Below are 18,105 nucleotides of genomic sequence, written 5' to 3'. Positions count from 1 at the left end.
TTTTTTGTATTTTTAGTAGAGACGGGGTTTCACCATGTTGACCAGGATGGTCTCGATCTCTTGACCTCGTGATCCACCCACCTCGGCCTCCCAAATTGCTGGGATTACAGGCTTGAGCCACTGCGCCCGGCCCATTTACCTCTTTTCTAGCAGTATTTTAAAGTCCTTTGTACATTTGCTAGCTAAGGGTGTGTGTGTGTGTGTGTGTGTGTGTGCGCGTGCACGCACACACACACATACAAATATCTGCATATGTGTTATAAGACATATTAAATCAAATACCGTAAACAACTTTCAGGTCATTATAACTAGTTTTGTGACCCTGGTGAATAAATTTTTCTTTAAGCTCCAAATTTCCTCATTCATAAAATGAGGTTAAGATAGTTAACTTGTAGATTTCAGGACTAAGTCCCAATAATTCAATTTCTTAGAAACTGATCATATGCCTGCATTATTTCCTTTCCTACACATACATATATACTGTCCTCGCCCTACAGATGTGTACGTTTACATAAAGAATGGAAAAACTATTCTTTTTCTAACTTGGAGAAAAACAGGGACATTACTTCTTTCCCACACCTCTAAAACAGAAAGGGCAAGCAGGTATCTTAACAATAGTCTCTTATGCCAGTTAAATAGATGCCAAATTCAGGTCTTTCAATTGGTCTTTCTCAAATGTGTATCTTGAATTTTTTCTTCCAGAGATTTAATAAGGTGTAATTCCAGGGAGCACTGCACTCCTTGGATCGTTGTGTGATCAAAAGTACAACACTAGCACTACCTATTAGAGGAAACCACCACGGCAAACTAAATGAGAGTACACATTCTCTTTCCAGCCATCTCTGTGGCAAGCTCCAAATGGATGAGAGTCAGGTTTCTATGACAAAATATGACAGAAAAAAGCATATGCCTTATCCTTGGAGAAAGTTACTCTTTGAATCCCCTTCTCTGCTGCCACGTCCTTCCAAATCCAGGTTATTTTCAGCTCCACTCTTCCTTCTCCTGCTACATGTAAATTATACCATAGTAGCCTCACTTTAAAATAACTGTCCTCAGTCATGCCCTTCTTTAAAGGCCTAAAACTTACCTCTTACAGGAACTCCTGTTTTCTTTAGAAAGAAATATTTAACAGGAATGCATGAATAGAAGCCGTGTCTGTGTCTCTGGTGGCGGCAAGACAAGATGGTGGATCCCCATGCCATGATCCCCAGATGCAGGGCTTACATGGGAAAGGCTGATTCAGAAGGGATGTGTAGGACAACTGAAGTAAGAGAACATCAAGGTTGTTCTGACAGAAGGACAGGATTTACAGTACATGCTCTTACATAAGGAACAACAGATAAATTGGAAATCTTAGAGGCCTTCTCAGAACTGGGTTTAATCAGAAGTCAACATGATGGACTGACATTCAAGATGGAGTTGCTTTACCCTTCACAACCACCTAGTCAAAAAAAAAAAATTTTAAGGATAAAACTATATCTACATATATATCTTCAAATATACAAAGTTATTAGCTCATTAGAGCATAGACAGCTCCCCAGATTCTATAACCTACCAAGGACCCAGAGAAATGAAACCACTAACTGTTACAATCACCTTATGAGTCTGCAATGGAAAAGTATTTTTTCTTTTTTCTGAAAACAGTTTTAGTTGCAATTCTATAGAAGGGTGCCATGACAGGTTTAAAGCACAATGTTTGAATCAGTGACCAGGCAAAGGCACACCGGTGTCTCCTCTATTGTGATGCTATGTTAAACTGGCCTAAACACACAGACACACAGAGCAAGCAGTGTGGTGCAGACATCATCTGAGACTGTTCCTTAGTTGCACTGGAGATAGCTGCAATGAGCTAAGAAAAGTGACGAGGGGCCAGGCGCGGTGGCTCAAGCCTGTAATCCCAGCACTTTGGGAGGCCGAGGCGGGTGGATCACGAGGTCAACAGATCGAGACCATCCTGGTCAACACGGTGAAACCCCGTCTCTACTAAAAATACAAAAAATTAGCTGGGCATGGTGGCGCGTGCCTGTAATCCCAGCTACTCAGGAGGCTGAGGCAGGAGAATTGCCTGAACCCAGGAGGCGGAGGTTGCAGTGAGCCGAGATCGCGCCATTGCACTCCAGCCTGGGTAACAAGAGCGAAACTCCGTCCCAAAAAAAAAAAAAAAAAAAAAAAAGAAAAGTGACGAGGTTGAATCTGAACCTTGGCCTTTTTTGAAGCATAAGTCCCCCTATTCTTGGTTTTATGTAAGTCATACTCATGCCCTTTTGGCAACATCTGCATAACAGAGATGCTGTTCAAATTTGAGAGTTTGTTTTACTGCTGCATACAGGGCTCGTATGTTCTTGACTCTGCCTATTTTCTTGCTCTTTATTTGCAGGTAGTAAAATCTAAGTTATCCAAATAATATCACTTTATTAAAATAAAAACATCAAGAAACCATATTGTGAGAAATTATTTCAGCAATCAAAGTAAACTACAACAACAGGCCTCTAACAAATTTTCAATCGTGATATCATGTCAGAGGCCCAATAAATCAGGTTTGTTTTGAAATCCTTCTCAGCACGATGTGTGCGAGTAAAAGGACTGTGTAGGCTCCCCACAGGAGAACTGAATTTGGAACTGGAAACAAGCCATTCACCTAGAGAATGGTCTAGGAGCCAAAGCCTGCATGTCACATGCATTTTGGATTGACCACACGCACTTGTTCACACCAGCACATGCTGCACACCAACACACCCCTAACTAAAACAAATTATATATATAAAGTTATATATTTATAACACTTTTTCTTAAAGCTTTATAATGTCAGGACGTGAGCTTGAACACAGCAGTTTGTTTCACAGTGAAAGATACAGCTAGAAAAAGCTTACTTGAAGCATAATTATAAACCCACAGACCACTGTGGGCCAGGCATGGTGCTGCGATACTAAGCAGAAATAGAGGCACTAGAATTGTGTGGAAAAGAGGATAATGCTCTTTAGTCCTGTCTTACTGTCTCTATAGGCACCTCAATGTTAAAACAGAGAAAAAGCCATTACGTTCCACTTGCAAGTAGAGCTTGTGCCTGAGTTCTTTAGCAGGAGAAAATGTGGTGTTAACGATGGCTTAGGCTTAATGATAATGAAAGCCTTTCCTCCTATGTTTTTTTTTCTTTAATATTCCGAGTATTGCAACAGCCTCCTATACTTTTATTTCTTTTTTTTTTTTTTGAGACAGAGTTCTGTTCTGTGACCCAGGTTGCAGTGCAGTGGTGCGATCTTAGTTCACTGCAGCTTCCACCTCCAGGGTTCAAGGGATTCTCGTGCCTCAGCGCTGGAACTAGAAGTGGATGCTGCCACGTTCAACTAATTTTGTTATTTTTAGTAGAGACAGGGTTTCACCATGTTGGCTAGGCTGGTCTCGAACTCCTGGCCTCAAGTGATCCACCCACCTTGGCCTCCCAAAGTACTGGGATTATAGGTGTGAGCCACTGAGCCTGGCTACTTTTAAAATGTTATTGCTGAAAGGCAAAGAACAGGACTATTTCACACGGGAATTCAAAGAGATTCTATGAGACAGACACAAAGTGAAATATTTTACAGTTAAAACACCATTATACTTAATTTTGCACTCCTTGTGTTTTTCATAAGGCTTCCACACTGTCCTGTCTGTGAACTTGGATGGGCAACTAGAGTCTGAACTGATGAAATACATAATTTTAAAGTGAGCAACAAAATGTAGTTCCTCTTCATTATGTTTCATTGATAAGACCTAACAAACCTTCTGTTTGCTGTTATAGCCTGATGTAACTTACATTTTATGTAAATATTTTGCAAAGGATTATGCTTTCTTAAATGCATAGGCATTTTTTCCGGAAAGCATTTGTATATGCCCACAACAGTATTATCTTACTAGTATCTATATTTTGATATTCCTGAGCAACTGTATCCGATCAGAGTTTAGAATAGGCATATTATATTTTAATTAAAACTGTGGCATACATATAAAACATACTTAATTTTTTTTTTCCTTTCAACTTTTGTTTTTGGATCAGGAGGTAAATGAAAGGTTCATTACATGTGTAAATCGTGTGTCACTGGTGTTTGGTGCACAAATTATTTTATCACGCAGGTAGTGAGCATAGTACCCAATAGTGTTTTCTGATTCTCACCCTCCTCCCACCTTTCACCCTCAAGAAGGAATTCCTTCCTGAATAAATCCAATCCTCACCCATGTTTCTGTTGTTTTCTTGCTTTCTGAAGGTCATCAACTCTGTGTGACGTCATCACTTTTCTCTCATGTACACCCAACTGTCTACAGTGCCATGGTGAATTTCAGTATGTAGGGCACATTCTCTGAGATCTTGATTCCAGGGGTATATTTAATCATAAGAAGTTGGCAAAGCTGGTCTTCACACACTGTCATACCATTACAGTAAAGTGCTCTAGAGGGAAAGCTAAAAACACCCACCACATAGGAACACGCAGGAATATTCCTTTCCCTTGACAATCTTGGTAGCAAAGCAATAACTGGTAAAACAAATAAACGTTGCAATGAGCCTAGGAGTGCATTTCAACTACCTAATGGCAGCAAATTGCATAGGCAAATTAAGATCCTCCAAACTGCGCTCATTTTGGGAACATGCATGACTGTCTTTGTGTTACAGTCGGGCAAGCAAGCCAGGGTAAATCCTAGCTTGGGCAGGCATGCTATGGCATGGTAAGATATCCAATAAAGACACACGTAGCAGCACACAGGGTTTCAGGATGTTTCTCTTAATAAACGAATTTCTAGGAATGAAACAGACAGTCCCTTGCTTAGCACACCTCTCCATCCAAAAGACAGTGATTCAATAATGTAACAATTTAATTATCAGGATATAGATGCTTTGAATGGCTAAGTAGGTCATTGTGTTCACAGAGCAGATGTCAGAACTGCTTGCCAGATGACAAAAGATATAACTCTAGGCTGTTTTTATTCCATTTATACCTAACTCACACATTAGAGCCTCTGCTGTTTACAGCTTTACTCTAAGGATGTATTAGGAGGCTCCAAGAAATTCCCTTGTGCTGTTTACACCTTTAGAACTTAAAATAACCTGCGCATATGGTAACATCAGCCTGACACAGTCCTGCACCCATCCAGGCAGAATGACTATAAAACAGTGTCTGTGTTTTAGTGGTATTTTGTGCCTGCTACGTTTCAGCACTTGTGACTTAATAATGTGAACATACATGTATCAAGACCCTGCAGCCCTTCTGCTTATCGCACTAGAGAAGGAGCTGTCACTAATGTACAGGGGTTATGGGAGTATGCGCCTGTGCTATCTGAACAGATCTCCCCACAGTCCAACCGATCATCCTCAAATCCCATTGACCAAATACTCTCCTTCCCCTAATATTGGCTGTGCTCTCCCCAACGTCTCCGGTATTCCGCCCCACCTTACCTCTCACTGTGGTCTCTACGACGTCTCATCACCTCTGTAGACGTCCCTTTAATGTCCCCCAAACTCTGTAGCCGATTCCAGGCCCCCGCCACCTCTCCAAGTCCTCTTCCTCCATCAATGCTGCAGACCCTCTCCAGAGGCTCATCACCTCTGTAACCCGTCCATGGGTCCCGATTACCTCTGCAGACCTTTCCCACGGCTTATCACCACTACAGCCTTACCACTCTCCCTCTGTTGCTCCAACAGCCCCTTCCTTACTCAAGGCGACCTCCCCACGCCCTCATAACCCACATTACTCAAGTAGATCCTCCCCACAGTCGCTGATTCCCGCAAATCTTCACCGAGGCGCTCCCCAATACGTGCAGACCGGCGCCCGGCCACCGCCGCCCCGCAGACGCCCCTCGGCCGCCAGCTTCCGGACGGCTGCGGCCCCGCTTCCCGCCCAGCCCGCGGACTCACAGGGCATTCGCGTGAGCACGTTGCGCGGCGCCTTCCTGCTCCGACCCGGACCCCTCCGGCCCGCTCCGGCGGCCCCGTCCCCTTCCTCTTTGGTCACCATGAGACGGCGGAGGCGCTGGATGCGCTCGGGGTCCGGGGCGGGCGCGTCCGGACGGCGGCGAGTCCTGCCCGAGGGCCCGGGAGCGGTGGGAACCCCGGAGCCCGCGGCCGCGCCCCGAGCCCGCCCGCGCCCGCGCCCGCCGCCCCGGACCCCGGTCCTGAGGAAGCTCTCGTATTCGGCCACGTTGTTGAAGCAGGGGGCATTGGGGTAGGGTATGGGAGGCAGGCGGGGCGCGTACAGAGCCAGCAGCGGGTCGAAGCTGTCAGAGCTGACATCCAGCCGCGGACTGGGCGGGCGCACTGGGCTCCCGGCACGAGTCGACCTCGCCCCCCGCTCCGGCTCCTCCATGTTTGAAAGGCCCGCAAGCCGAGGCCGATGGGAAGAAGGAGCGGAGCCGCCAGAGGGCGGTACTGCGCAGCCGCGGCGCGTGGTCGCACTGCGCCGACGCGGCCGCCGGAGGGCAGCACCTGTCCGCGTTCCACCCGGGCCGAGGGGGCGTGGCGCGCGGATCCAACCAGCCCGCGCCTCCACAGCCTCCGCCCGCAGGTGACAGGTTAGCGCTGTCGACCTGCCCCAACGGCAGCCTCTCGTCTGTGTCATTATCATTCAGGGTGTTTGTTAATACTCCGGATTCCCCGGGGGTGAGCTCGGGATCGCATCCTAGCTTGAGCTGGCAGGAAAGGCCTGGAGAAAGGCAATGAATGTCTCAATTTGCTTCCATGCTGAGTACCACTGATGGTGGCGGGGTGAGGAATAGCCTACCTGGGCTCATATTTAGCGTCTTTCTCATCTGAAATATGATATAAATAGTACCTACCTTATAGAACTGACCTCAAGATGGAGAGATACTGCCTAGAGAGCACATAACAAATGCGAATCAACCAATACTGGGTAAGTGTCAGCCCTCCATTTCCTATACCCTATGCATAAACAAATTTCCGCTAAGGCTGGAGAGACCTTAGTATCAACGAAAATTCATTATATCACTGACTTTCTACGCATTGCGCTAAGCAATTGGAAGAAACAAGGATCCAGCTCTTGGAGGAAGCCATGGGAAATTCACAAGACCTGATCATACCACTTGTTACATTGTAGCCTTAATTCGGCAAAATATTTTTTGGTTGATTTAAAAATGATAGTCTACTTTACACTGAAGGCCTAGATACCACCTTCTCATCCAGCAGAGCCAAAATGTTTCCACCACACATCACTTGCCCATCACCACATTCTCGAACTGCCATCAACTAGTATTCTCTGTACTAGTTGCTTTGTGTATATTTTAGTTTCCTTAAAACTTAAAAGAGGAAGTCCAAGAGAATACTGGAGAGTACCTTAGAGAGCAAGATGAAAATTAATATACAACTGTGAAATATACCTTGGGAGGAATGCATACTACAGCAAAGATAAAACCATCAAGCAGTGGCTTCTAATTAGTAGCAGTACAGGTTTCTTTATGGCACAGGTATTAAACCCAGCTTATCACTTTGTTCAAAACCCCCTGCCTAAATAAACAACTCAAAGCTGCAGAACTGGGGCAATTCAAATGAGTGCTCATCCCATTATATGACAAAACTGAATGATAGCCTTTATAGTGTCACTTAAGACATACAGAAAGCAGATTTCTCTGGGTGGTTTTCTTGAAAATTTGTGCTCTAATGCCTACTTGTCTGTATTTTGATATAAAATGCTGTCAACTTACCAAATTAAAATTGCTAATCAAGAGCTACATTGTCTTACTTCCCACCCAGCCTATCACAGTATAGTCAATATACAGCACCTTGCTGCCCAAGGTGCTGTATATTGACAACCATACACATCGGAAGCCTTTGGGGTTAAAAATCAGATTGCTGGCGGGGTGTGGTGGCTTATGCCTGTAATCTCAGCACTCTGGGAGGCTGAGGTGGGCGTATCCCGAGGTCAGGAGTTCGAGACTAGCCTGGCCAATATGGTGAAACCCCGTCTCTACTAAAACTACAAAAATTAGCCAGGTGTGGTGTTGCGCATAGTCCCAGTTACTCAGGAGGCTGAGGCAAGAGAATCACTTGAACCTGGGAGTCGGAGGTTGCAGTGGGCCGAGATCACACCACTGCACTCTGGCCTGGGCAACAGAGTGACACTCCATCTCAAAAGAAAAAAAAAAATCAGATTGCTGAGCTTCAAACCTTCCTGGGGGCTGGGAGGAACCAAATAATGTGTATTTTAAACAAGCATTCCAAGTAATGTTTTTTTTCCATCCAGAAGTTTGTGAACCACTATTGTGATGAGGGTACGTGTATCCTGGCCTACCCAGAGATATACACGAAAGTTAGATTTCATATAGTCTATTTGTCTAAGAAAAATAAATGAAAAAGACCAAAGGAGTTGACATCTTTATTTCTTTCCTCAAAGAGATTTTAGCAATTACCAAACAAGAGCCGTATCTCCTGTTTCTGTGGAGTGAGAACAGGAAGGGAAAAAATGGCATCGACAGATGGGGTGTCAATTAGTGAGGGATGAGTCCAGCCATCACCCTTTCAAAAATACATTTATTCCTGACTGTAAATTCTGCAGTGCAAGACGAGGCACTGGGACATGGGCTGTCTCTCTCTTTTTTTTTTTTAGACAGAGTTTTGCTGTCTGGAGTGCGGTGGCATGATCTCAGCTCACTGCAACCTCCAGCTACCAGGTTCAAGCGATTATCCTGCTTCAGCCTCCTGAGGAGCTGGAATTACAGGCATGTGCCACCACACCAGACTAATTTTTGTATTTTTAGTGCAGATGGAGTTTTGCCATGTTGGCCATGCTGGTCTCAAACTCCTGGCCTCAAGTGATCTACCCAACTCAGCCTCCCAAAGTGCTGGGATTACAGATGTGAGCCACTATGCCCAGCCATGTCTTTTTTGGGGGGAGACGGTTTCGTTAGTCACTCAGGCTGGAGTGCAATAGTGCAATGTCAGCTCACTGCAACCTCCAGCTACCAGGTTCAAGTGATTCTCCTGCCTCAGCCTCCTGAGTAGCTAGGATTGCAGGCATACCCCCACCATGCCCAGCTAATTTTTTGTGCTTTTAGTAGAGACAGGATTCCTCCATGTTGGTCAGGCTGGTCTCGAACTCCCGACCTCAGGTCATCTGCCTGCCTCAGCCTCCCAAAGTGCTGGGATTATAGGCGAGAGTCACCGTGCCTGGCCTCTTTATTTTTAATAGGGCCAAATAATTCTTTCCCTCCAAAATATAAAAACAGGACAAGAGAAAAATGAGTTCTCTCACCACCTATTCCCAATACCTTCCCCTTTCAGAGGCCAAATTTGGCTACGTATAATGCCTGCTGCTCTCTGCTTCTCACCCATCTCCACTGGCCCAGCAGAAAGTGGAGCTATTAATACTACATATGACTCTTCTGACACCTGCTACCTGTCAATGAGCAGAAGCATTACCTGCTAATTGACAGCAGGTGTCAATTACCCCTCTGCTCTTGAACTCACATGTCATTTTTCTGACTATACAGAGGCTGAGAATCTTTTTCAGGAAGTTTAACAGGAAAGGGACTTTTAAAACTAATATCTTGAGTACATGGAGTAAATGTTTCTCCAACCTCATTCATTCATTCTTGTTTTTCTCTCATATATACACGTAATTCTGTTTCTTCTTAGAAAGAGGTAAATGGCCTGAGAAACTATGCCCCTGGCTAAAAGATGATGATCATGCTGACAACTCCATTAAATCAATCCACAGAATGTGTACACAAGGACATTGAAACCACACCTCATTTGTTCAGCCAAAGTTGCCAACGTGGAGACTGGCACAAAGCCCTGAGTATTCCCTGCAATTCCTGAATCCAGAGGCATCATGCAGGCATTAACCCATATTTATCTTCAGGTCTGGCAAAGATGAATTCAAGTACATGGGTAGCAGAAGTGAGACTTTCAAAGTCAGTGGGTTTTCTGGTTAAGAACAGGTGGGCGAGAGTTTGGGCTCCTCTTCTCTCACAGGTGAAAAGAACTGACAGGTTTTTACAAGATATGTGTCACAATCTAAAAATGATTCACTCTGCAAGGCATGAAATAGTTCTTGCTTTATAAAAATAGTACTGCGATTTAAAAAAAAAAAAAGCACTTCTGCCAAAGGAACCATGTTCCCACACTGCAAACAAGGTGTTCTGCTTAAACAGAATAAGATCCACCACCCCCATCCATCCTTCCTTGCCTGTTCCCCTCCCAATTTAAGTCGTGTCATTCATGCCAGTGTTCTGGGTGGTAGGGATGCTATGGCCACCTAAGGCAGGGAGCCCTGGGAGGCGGGAAGGCTTGCATGGTTAAGTACACCAGAACTGAAGAGCAAAGGGTCAGCTGTCTTCATCTAGAATCTCTGGATGTTCCTTCCAGAAAGCATCCCCAATGATATCGCAGTGAAAGGGCACTGGTTTAGTCCTGGTTCGGGTCACTGACATCTTTTTTCCTTCCATTTCTGTTGGCAGCTTAATTTCTTTTGTCATGACTTCATCCACCTACAGGTAAAAACAAAGCAGGGACATTGTTAACTCAGGAGTGGGTTTGGGAGAGAAAAGAAAGATGTGGGGATAGCTCACTTTTTATCTTCAAATACTTCTGACTGCCAGATTTGAGATATATATAGATATATATGTGCATATATATGTACATGTGTGTGTGTGTGTGTATATATATATATATATATATATAAAATCTCACTACGCATGAAGTTTTTTATAATTAAAAATAGTTTTAAAAAGGTTATGTTAGCAGGGCATGGTAGCTCATGCCTGTAATCCCAGCACTTTGGGAGGCTAAGGTGTGCAGATCACTTGAGGTCAGGAGTTCAAGACCAGCCTGGCCAATATGGAGAACTTGCCTCTACTAAAACTACAAAAATTAGCTGGAAATCGCTTGAACCCAGGAGGCAGAGGTGGAGTGAGCCAAGATGACACCACTGCACTCCAGCCTGGGTAACAGAGCAAGATGCCATCTCAAAAAAAAAAGAAAAACAAGAGTTATAATATTCTGAAGAGATCTTAGGAACAAAGAAAGGATTCCATATTCCTCATTAGCAATAACTACATAATTAAAGGTATTTCTTACCTTCCATCTTCATTAAGAGATATCCAAGTCTGTACCAAAGAACAAATGTTTTGAAATACTAAAGAGCTGGAGCTGCCAGTGAATGACTAGCTCTCAGGGTAATCCTTGGTACTTGAAAACATTCATTTCAGAAAAAAAAAACAACTTTACATGGCAGGAAATAAGTTTAGAGAAATCATTATGCCCAACAGAGAGGAAATATTGGTGAAATTAAGGATATTGGTAAATGTACACACTTATTACAGAATATTAAGGTAAGTATGAATGTCAAGAGAAGCTCATGACATTTAGGAAAAAACAAACCCTCATATACATCTTCTCTTAGTGCCTCATATTATAGTTGTCATGGGATGGAGAAACCATTTAATGGTATTATCCAGTGTGAGAGGAAGTACTTTGTAAGTATTTTATGAATGCACAAATCCTCATACCTATACTATATCTGTTTAAAAGGATTTCATTTAATACAGGGAAGCTTACAAAACAGAAAAATAAGGGCACTAATTCTAAAATTCTGTAATTCAACTTATGTATGGGAGATTTCAGACCACTACTGACTGAAAAAATGCACATCCAAAATAAGAAGAATCTATGGCATCCCCTTTAGGAAAGGATCTGGTTTGCGTTAGCAACTGGAGTCGCATCAACATACAGGCAGCAGGCAGGACACAGCTTGGAATGGGCACAGGCTCTCTTTTTTCCTGACTTCCATTTTTCTTTGAACATAACGGCATTACCTTCTGCCATATCAGCACCGTCCCTTTCCTATATATCAGCGGCTCATTATTATAGTTTATATTGAATTCAGAAAACAAAATCTCGTTCTTGTCTGCTGCAAGAGTTCCCTGAGGAAATAAAAACATATATTAAAAGCTCTGCATGTCGTTTTTTTTCTTTGGAGACGGAGTCTCACTCTGCTGCCCACGCTGGAGTGCAGTGGTGCGATCTTGGCTCACTGCAACCTCTGCCTCCTGGGTTCAAGCAATTCTCCTGCCTCAGCCTCCTGAGTAGCTGGGACTACAAGTGCACGCTGCCATGCCCGGCTAATTTTTTGAATTTTAGTAGAGACAGGGTTTCACTGTGTTGCCCAGGCTGGTCTCGAACTCCTGAGCTCAGGCAATCCGCCCGCCTCGGCCTCCCAAAGTGCTAGGATTATAGGTGTAAACCACTGCGCCTGGCCTGCGTGTCTTCTTTCTCCCCTAAGGCTACTATCCATTCGATCCGCTACCTAAACTTCCACAATCAAGAAATGGAAGGATTTGATCAAACATCTTATAGTTACTAGTGAATTTTCATCTTAAGAGCAATTATGATCTTATTTAGATAAAATTCTCTCCTGTACCAAACAATGGCGTCACAAGTCAAGACTGAAATAGAGTAGGGGGAATTAATACTAACTGAGTATATATTATGTATTTGGTCAAGTAAAACTTAGAAAGGTTACATAAATTGCCCAGGGTTAAAAGGTTGTCCTTACTCTTCTACAAATAATTAAAATCTGAACTTGATTCTTTCAAAACTGGATATACCTACCAGTATTCCCTTTTTTGAGATGGAGTCTCACTCTGTCACCCAGGCTGGAGTGACAGCTCACTGCAACCTCCACCTCCTGGGTTCAAGCGATTCTCATGCCACAGCCTCCTGAGTAGCTGGGATTACAGGCATGTGCCCCATACTGGGCTAATTTTTGTAGAGACGGGGTCTCACCATGTTGGCCAGGCTGGTCTCAAACTCCTGAATTCAGGTGATCTGCCCACCTTAGCCTCCCCAAAGTGCTGTGATTACAGGCATGAACCACATGTGGCCCCAGTATTCCTATTATTGCTACATATAAATATCTATCATTAGTATTATTAAAAATGACACCCATTTACTGAGCAATTATAATGTACCAGGCATTGAATTAACTGTTACAGCTGGGCACAGTGGCATGCACCTGTAATCCCAGCTACTTGGGAGGCTGAGTGGGAGGATTGCTGAAGCCCAGGAGTTCAAGATCAGCCTGGGGAAAATAGTGAGACTCCATCTCAAAAAATAAATAAATAGATAAAATAACATACAAATAGGCCAGGCACGATGGCTCACGCCTGTAATCCCAGCACTTTGGAAAGCCAAGAAGGTGGATCATGAGGACAGGAGTTCAAGACCAGCCTGGCCAAGATGGCGAAACCCCGTCTCTACTAAAAACACAAAAATTAGCCAGGTGTGGTGGTGGGTGTTTGTAATCCCAGCTACTCAGGAGGCTGAGGCAGAGAACTGCTCGAACCCGGGAGGTGGAGTTTGCAATGAGCCGAGATCACGCCACCGCACCATTCCAGCCTAGGCGACAGAGTGAGACTCCATCTAAAAAAAATAAAATAAAATAAAATACAAATAAAAGAACTGTTACAACACATTACCTCATTTCACAGTTAGTCTTCCTACAAGTAGCACTGTTATCTAATAATAAAAACCAGTATTTACTAAGCACTTACAATATGCTTCATACTATTCTGTGTTTTACATGCATCATGCTATTTAATTCTCACCATAAACCTATGAGGTAGAAGCTATTTTCTACATTTCACCTATAAAGAACTGAGGCAGAGAGGATAAAATTACACAGAAGCATGATATGAGTAGTTATCTGGCCCCCAGAGCATGTATTCTTCCCACACACAGGGGTCAAAAACCCAAGAAACTATAGGTGCCCAGCAGGGAATGGGAATGAGGGAAGAGGCCTGGTGTCATGGACAAAGTCAGTGCTGGCCGGACGCAGTGGCTCACGCCTATAATCCCAGCACTCTAGGAGGCCAAGGCAGGCAGATTGCCTGAGGTCAGGAGTTCAAGACCAGCCTGGCCAACGTGGTAAAACCCTGTCTCTACTAAAAATACAAAAATTAGCCATACCTGGTGGCATGTGCCTATAATCCCAGCTACTTGGGAGGTTGAGGCACGAGAATCGCTTGAGCAAAGGAGGCAGAGGTTGCAGTGAGCTGAGATCATGCCACTGCACTCCAGCCTGGGCGACAGAGTGAAACTGTGTTTTAAAAAAAAAAAGGCAGTGCTGAAGATGGCAGTCACACATAGCTGCAGGCAAGTTTTAGCACAGGGGAAGGCAGAGCCAAAGTCGAGGACACAGGGAGAAACAATAACTCATCCAGGATTACAGACCAAGCAGGCAGCAGAGCTGCTCCTATTATGATTTTTATATCCTTTCAAAACAAAGCTGTAAAGGGATCTTAAAAAAAAAAAACGTAAAGTTAACATAAAAAAAGTTATGGGAGAGCCTACAGCAAACTGTCCCTTTAAGTATTAACATAGTAAGATCTTTATACCTGTAATCTCCCTTGGGCTTCTACTGGTGTTAGTCCAGATTGTTGTATAAGTGCCCAGAATACTGTATTATAAAGATTGTTGATGTGACCTGTAAGGAGAGCAAAATAGTAATGTTTATATACATAAAATCTTTATTCAATATTCATTCTTCAAGGAATACTAGAGCCCCATCTCACTCCTCTTTAGAGAGATCTGAGACATCTAGTGACTTGCCGGAAGTCTTACACAGGGAACATGGAGGGAAGGAGTAGGAGGAACAAAACCTCATTCCCAACAACAGTTTTTTGTTTGTTTGTTTTGTTTTTTAAGACGGGGTTTCACCATATTGGTCAGGCTGGTCTCGAACTCCTGACCTCAGGTGATCCGCCCGCCTCAGCCTCCCAAAGTGCTGGGATTACAGGCATGAGCAACCGTGCCCAGCTCCCAACAACAGTTTTATTTGGTCATTTCAGTTATACATTATACAAAGCTGTTAATTTGTTGTTGATCTTGGGAATACTTTAGACGTTATTTGATTTATATTATTCCAATCTCTTCCAGTTCGTCTGGAAAAACCAAAACAGAACAAGCAAGTGAAAGTCTCACAAACATCATCACAGTCACATAAGGCAGGGGTCACAATTCAAATACCCACTGAGGCTGGCATGAACATAAATGTGTAAAACAGTGGGTGACCCCAGAGGAGCAACAGAGAAAGGCAGAGACTATGGCACACTGGCGTGTGTGTGTGTGTGTGTGTGTGTGTAAAGGTGGCTACCACTGCAGAGGCTCTGTCCAGTACTATGTGAGAATGTAGATTCAGTGTTATTATATCTGACTTTTTTTTTTTTAAATAAAGATAAGGAGGCTGGGTATGGTGGCTCACACCTGTAATACCAGCACTTTGGGAGGCTGAGGCAGGTGGATCACCTGAGGACGGGAGTTCAAGACTAGCCTGACCAACATGGAGAAACCCTGTCTCTACTAAAAATACAAAAAGTAGCTGGGCATGGTGGCGCATGCCTATAATCCCAGCTACTCAGGAGGCTGAGGCAGGAGAATCACTGGAACCGGGGACGTGAAGGTTGTGGTGAGCCAAGTTTGCGCCATTGCACTCCAGCTTGGGCAACAAGAGCAAACAAACAAACAAAAACAGAGATAAATTTATCAATACTTTTAACTAATTGAAAAAATATTTAAATACTGCATTCTATACAAAATGTATACAAAACAAAGTATATGTGAGCCAATCCTGCATCAGATCAACACCTGTAAGGCATGGAATCGGTGGTTTAACTACAGGTGTTTATTTGGTGCCACTCACAATCTGCTTGTCGCCAGCTGAGGTAGTCCTTTAAGGTCTGGTTGCTAGGATACACCACGACTCTTCCATCAAAGCCTGGGGGATACAGAAGGGGCTGGTCCTCAAAGTAATTCCGCCAATAAAACACATAGCTGGAGGCGAACTGGGAGGCCACGTGAGTCATGAACTTACTTGCAAATGTAAGGCACATTGGGTGGAGCAAGAAAAGGAAAAATACACGGAATTAATTCAATACCATGCTAAGACCTGTGAGTGCCACAGAGAGATTACACAAACTGCCCAGAAAGCCAGGAAATAAAATGCATTTGGCTAAGAAACACCATTTTAATACCTTGGTTCCATTTTTTTTTTTTTTTGTTTTTTTTTTTTGTTCTGTTGCCCAGATTGGAGTGCAGTGGCACCATCTCAGTCCACTACAACCTCTGCCTCCCAGGTTCAAGCGATTCTCCTGCCACAGACTTCCAAGTAGCTGGGATTACAGGCGCAAGCCACCATGCCCAGCTAATTTTTGTATTTTTAGTAGAGATGGGGTTTCACCATGTTGACCAGGTTGGTCTCAAACTCCTGACCTCAAGTGATCCATCCGCTTTGGCCTCCCAAAGTGCTGGGATTACAGGCATGAGTCATCACACCTGGCCAGTTACGTATTTTAAATGCAGCCTGCCTCTCTTTCCACTTCTATTAAGTACCCTACTAATACTAAATTTTTCCCTATAGGATGTGATATGAATTTATGATTCAAGAAGTATTTAAAAAAAATTTTTTTTAAAGATAGTATCTCTCTGTCCCCCAGGCTGGGATGCATTGGTATGATCATAGCTCACTGCTGCCTCAAATTCGTTGGCTCAAGGGATCCTCCTGCCTCAACCTCCTGAGTAGTTGGGACTACAGGTGCATGCCACTGTGCCTGGCTAGCGTTTACATTTTTTGTAGAGACAGGGTTTCACCATCTTGCCCAGGCTGGTCTCAAACTTCTGGGCTCAAGTATCCTCTCCCTCACCCTCCCAAAGTGTTGGGATTACAGGTGTGAGCCACCATGCCTGACCTGTTTGTGTTTTCGGCCATAGAAGGGGGGAAGCCATTGTTTTTTTAAAAAATGCCAATTCAGGCTGGGTCTGGTGGCTGACGCCTGTAATCCTAGCACTTCGAGAGGCCAAGGCAGGAGGATTGCTTGAGGCCAGGAGTTTGAGACCTGCCTGGGCAACACAGGGAGACCCCACGTTGAAAGAAAGAAAAGGAAGGAAAGGAAAAAGAAAAGGAAAGGAAGAACCAATTCATTATATGATTTGTTTCCCATGCAGAGTTTTAAAATATTGCCAAGTCAAATATCAGATTTGTGTCTATTTTATACTAAGATCCCCCTTAATCAACAGTGTAAATAATAATGCAATGCATGTAGAGACTGTCACTGGCTAAAGCCAACCTATGAATTGTTAATATTACAATTTTATGGTCTATGCTTCTAGTTTTAATGTTCAATGCTAGGTCAGTCTAGAAACTAATCCTATGGGACATGCAGGGGTAAGAATCGGATAAAGAGGCATACAGAATGCTCGGCTATCAGATGGAAGTACAACAATCTAAATAGGAAATATACATGCACTCTGGAGTTACAAATACTGCAGACATCATCTATAGTCTGTAAGTCTGTGATTAAGATAAACAGAAAACCAAATGCTGGTAGGAAATACTCTGAAGAAAGGAAGAAGGTCAAGGAATTACCTGGCTCTTCTTTTAAACCAATTGGTTTTCCGCTTGAACACAAAGCTGTACTCATCACTCTGTCCATATGCAATCACAATATCCTCTAGTTCTTCCATCACGGTCTGGGCACATTTGGTCATCAGGTGGAGAGCACGGCTGTCATTAGGTTTTGCAAAGTTGTGCTTCTCGGCAAACCTTCATAGGGGAAAGAGAAAAAGGAAGAAGACATGGATGGAAGCCTCAGTAACAAGAGGCTCTGTTGCTAGATAACAGAGGCTGTTTGGAGAAGATAATGTGATAGCACTGTGAACCCAAATGCTCAACTAGCCACAACCTGAACCATTTCCTTAAGAACTTAGTTTTTTTCCTGCCCTGAAATTGAGAAAACCAGACGTAAATGCTAAGCCTCAACTCTCCTTTCCGTGAAATGGGAATAACAGAATATTTATCTCACTGGGTTGTCCTAAAGATTAGGGGAAAGATAAAAGTAATCATACCTAGCTCCTAGTAAGTGCTCAATAAATGTTAGTTATAACGATCATTATTAATAATGCAGCCCTTTTTAAAAATTAAATTCCCATTTTTCTGTTATATTTCATTCTCCCCCTTCCCCTTTTTCTGAGACAGGGTCTTGCTCTGCCACCCACGCTGTAGTGCAGTGGCCCAATTACCGCTCACTGCAGCCTTGACCTCTCAGGCTCAAGCGATCCTCCCACCTCAGCCT

General features: G+C 43.7%; 2 protein-coding genes across 3 annotated transcripts in view; both read right to left on the bottom strand.

Annotated features, from left to right (window-relative positions):
• LSM11 (LSM11, U7 small nuclear RNA associated) overlaps positions 1–6,382 on the bottom strand; it is a 13,575-nt gene extending 7,193 nt beyond the window's left edge. Inside the window, exon 1 of the mRNA XM_017517075.2 lies at positions 5,885–6,382. Coding sequence (XP_017372564.1) covers positions 5,885–6,332 — 448 coding nt within the window. The 5' untranslated portion in view covers positions 6,333–6,382. The remainder of the gene's footprint in view (positions 1–5,884) is intronic.
• Positions 6,383–8,342: 1,960 nt separating this feature from the next.
• The window catches only part of THG1L (tRNA-histidine guanylyltransferase 1 like), a 10,950-nt gene continuing 1,187 nt past the window's right edge, over positions 8,343–18,105 (bottom strand). Inside the window, exons 2-6 of one of the 2 annotated variants that reach the window (XM_017517076.2) lie at positions 17,400–17,576; positions 15,678–15,847; positions 14,374–14,462; positions 11,794–11,901; positions 8,343–10,467 (exon numbers count right to left, since the gene is read on the bottom strand). In XM_017517076.2, coding sequence (XP_017372565.1) covers positions 10,306–10,467; positions 11,794–11,901; positions 14,374–14,462; positions 15,678–15,847; positions 17,400–17,576 — 706 coding nt within the window. In that variant the 3' untranslated portion in view covers positions 8,343–10,305. Of the gene's footprint in view, positions 10,468–11,793; positions 11,902–14,373; positions 14,463–15,677; positions 15,848–17,399; positions 17,577–18,105 lie in introns of those variants that run through there. The other variant, XM_017517077.2, reaches the window with a different exon arrangement.

This window comes from Cebus imitator, unplaced genomic scaffold (assembly GCF_001604975.1).
Source record: "Cebus imitator isolate Cc_AM_T3 unplaced genomic scaffold, Cebus_imitator-1.0 Scaffold616, whole genome shotgun sequence".
Lineage (NCBI taxonomy): Eukaryota > Metazoa > Chordata > Mammalia > Primates > Cebidae > Cebus > Cebus imitator.
Note: the sequence above shows the minus strand (reverse complement) of the source record. Positions and strands in the feature narration are given on the sequence as shown.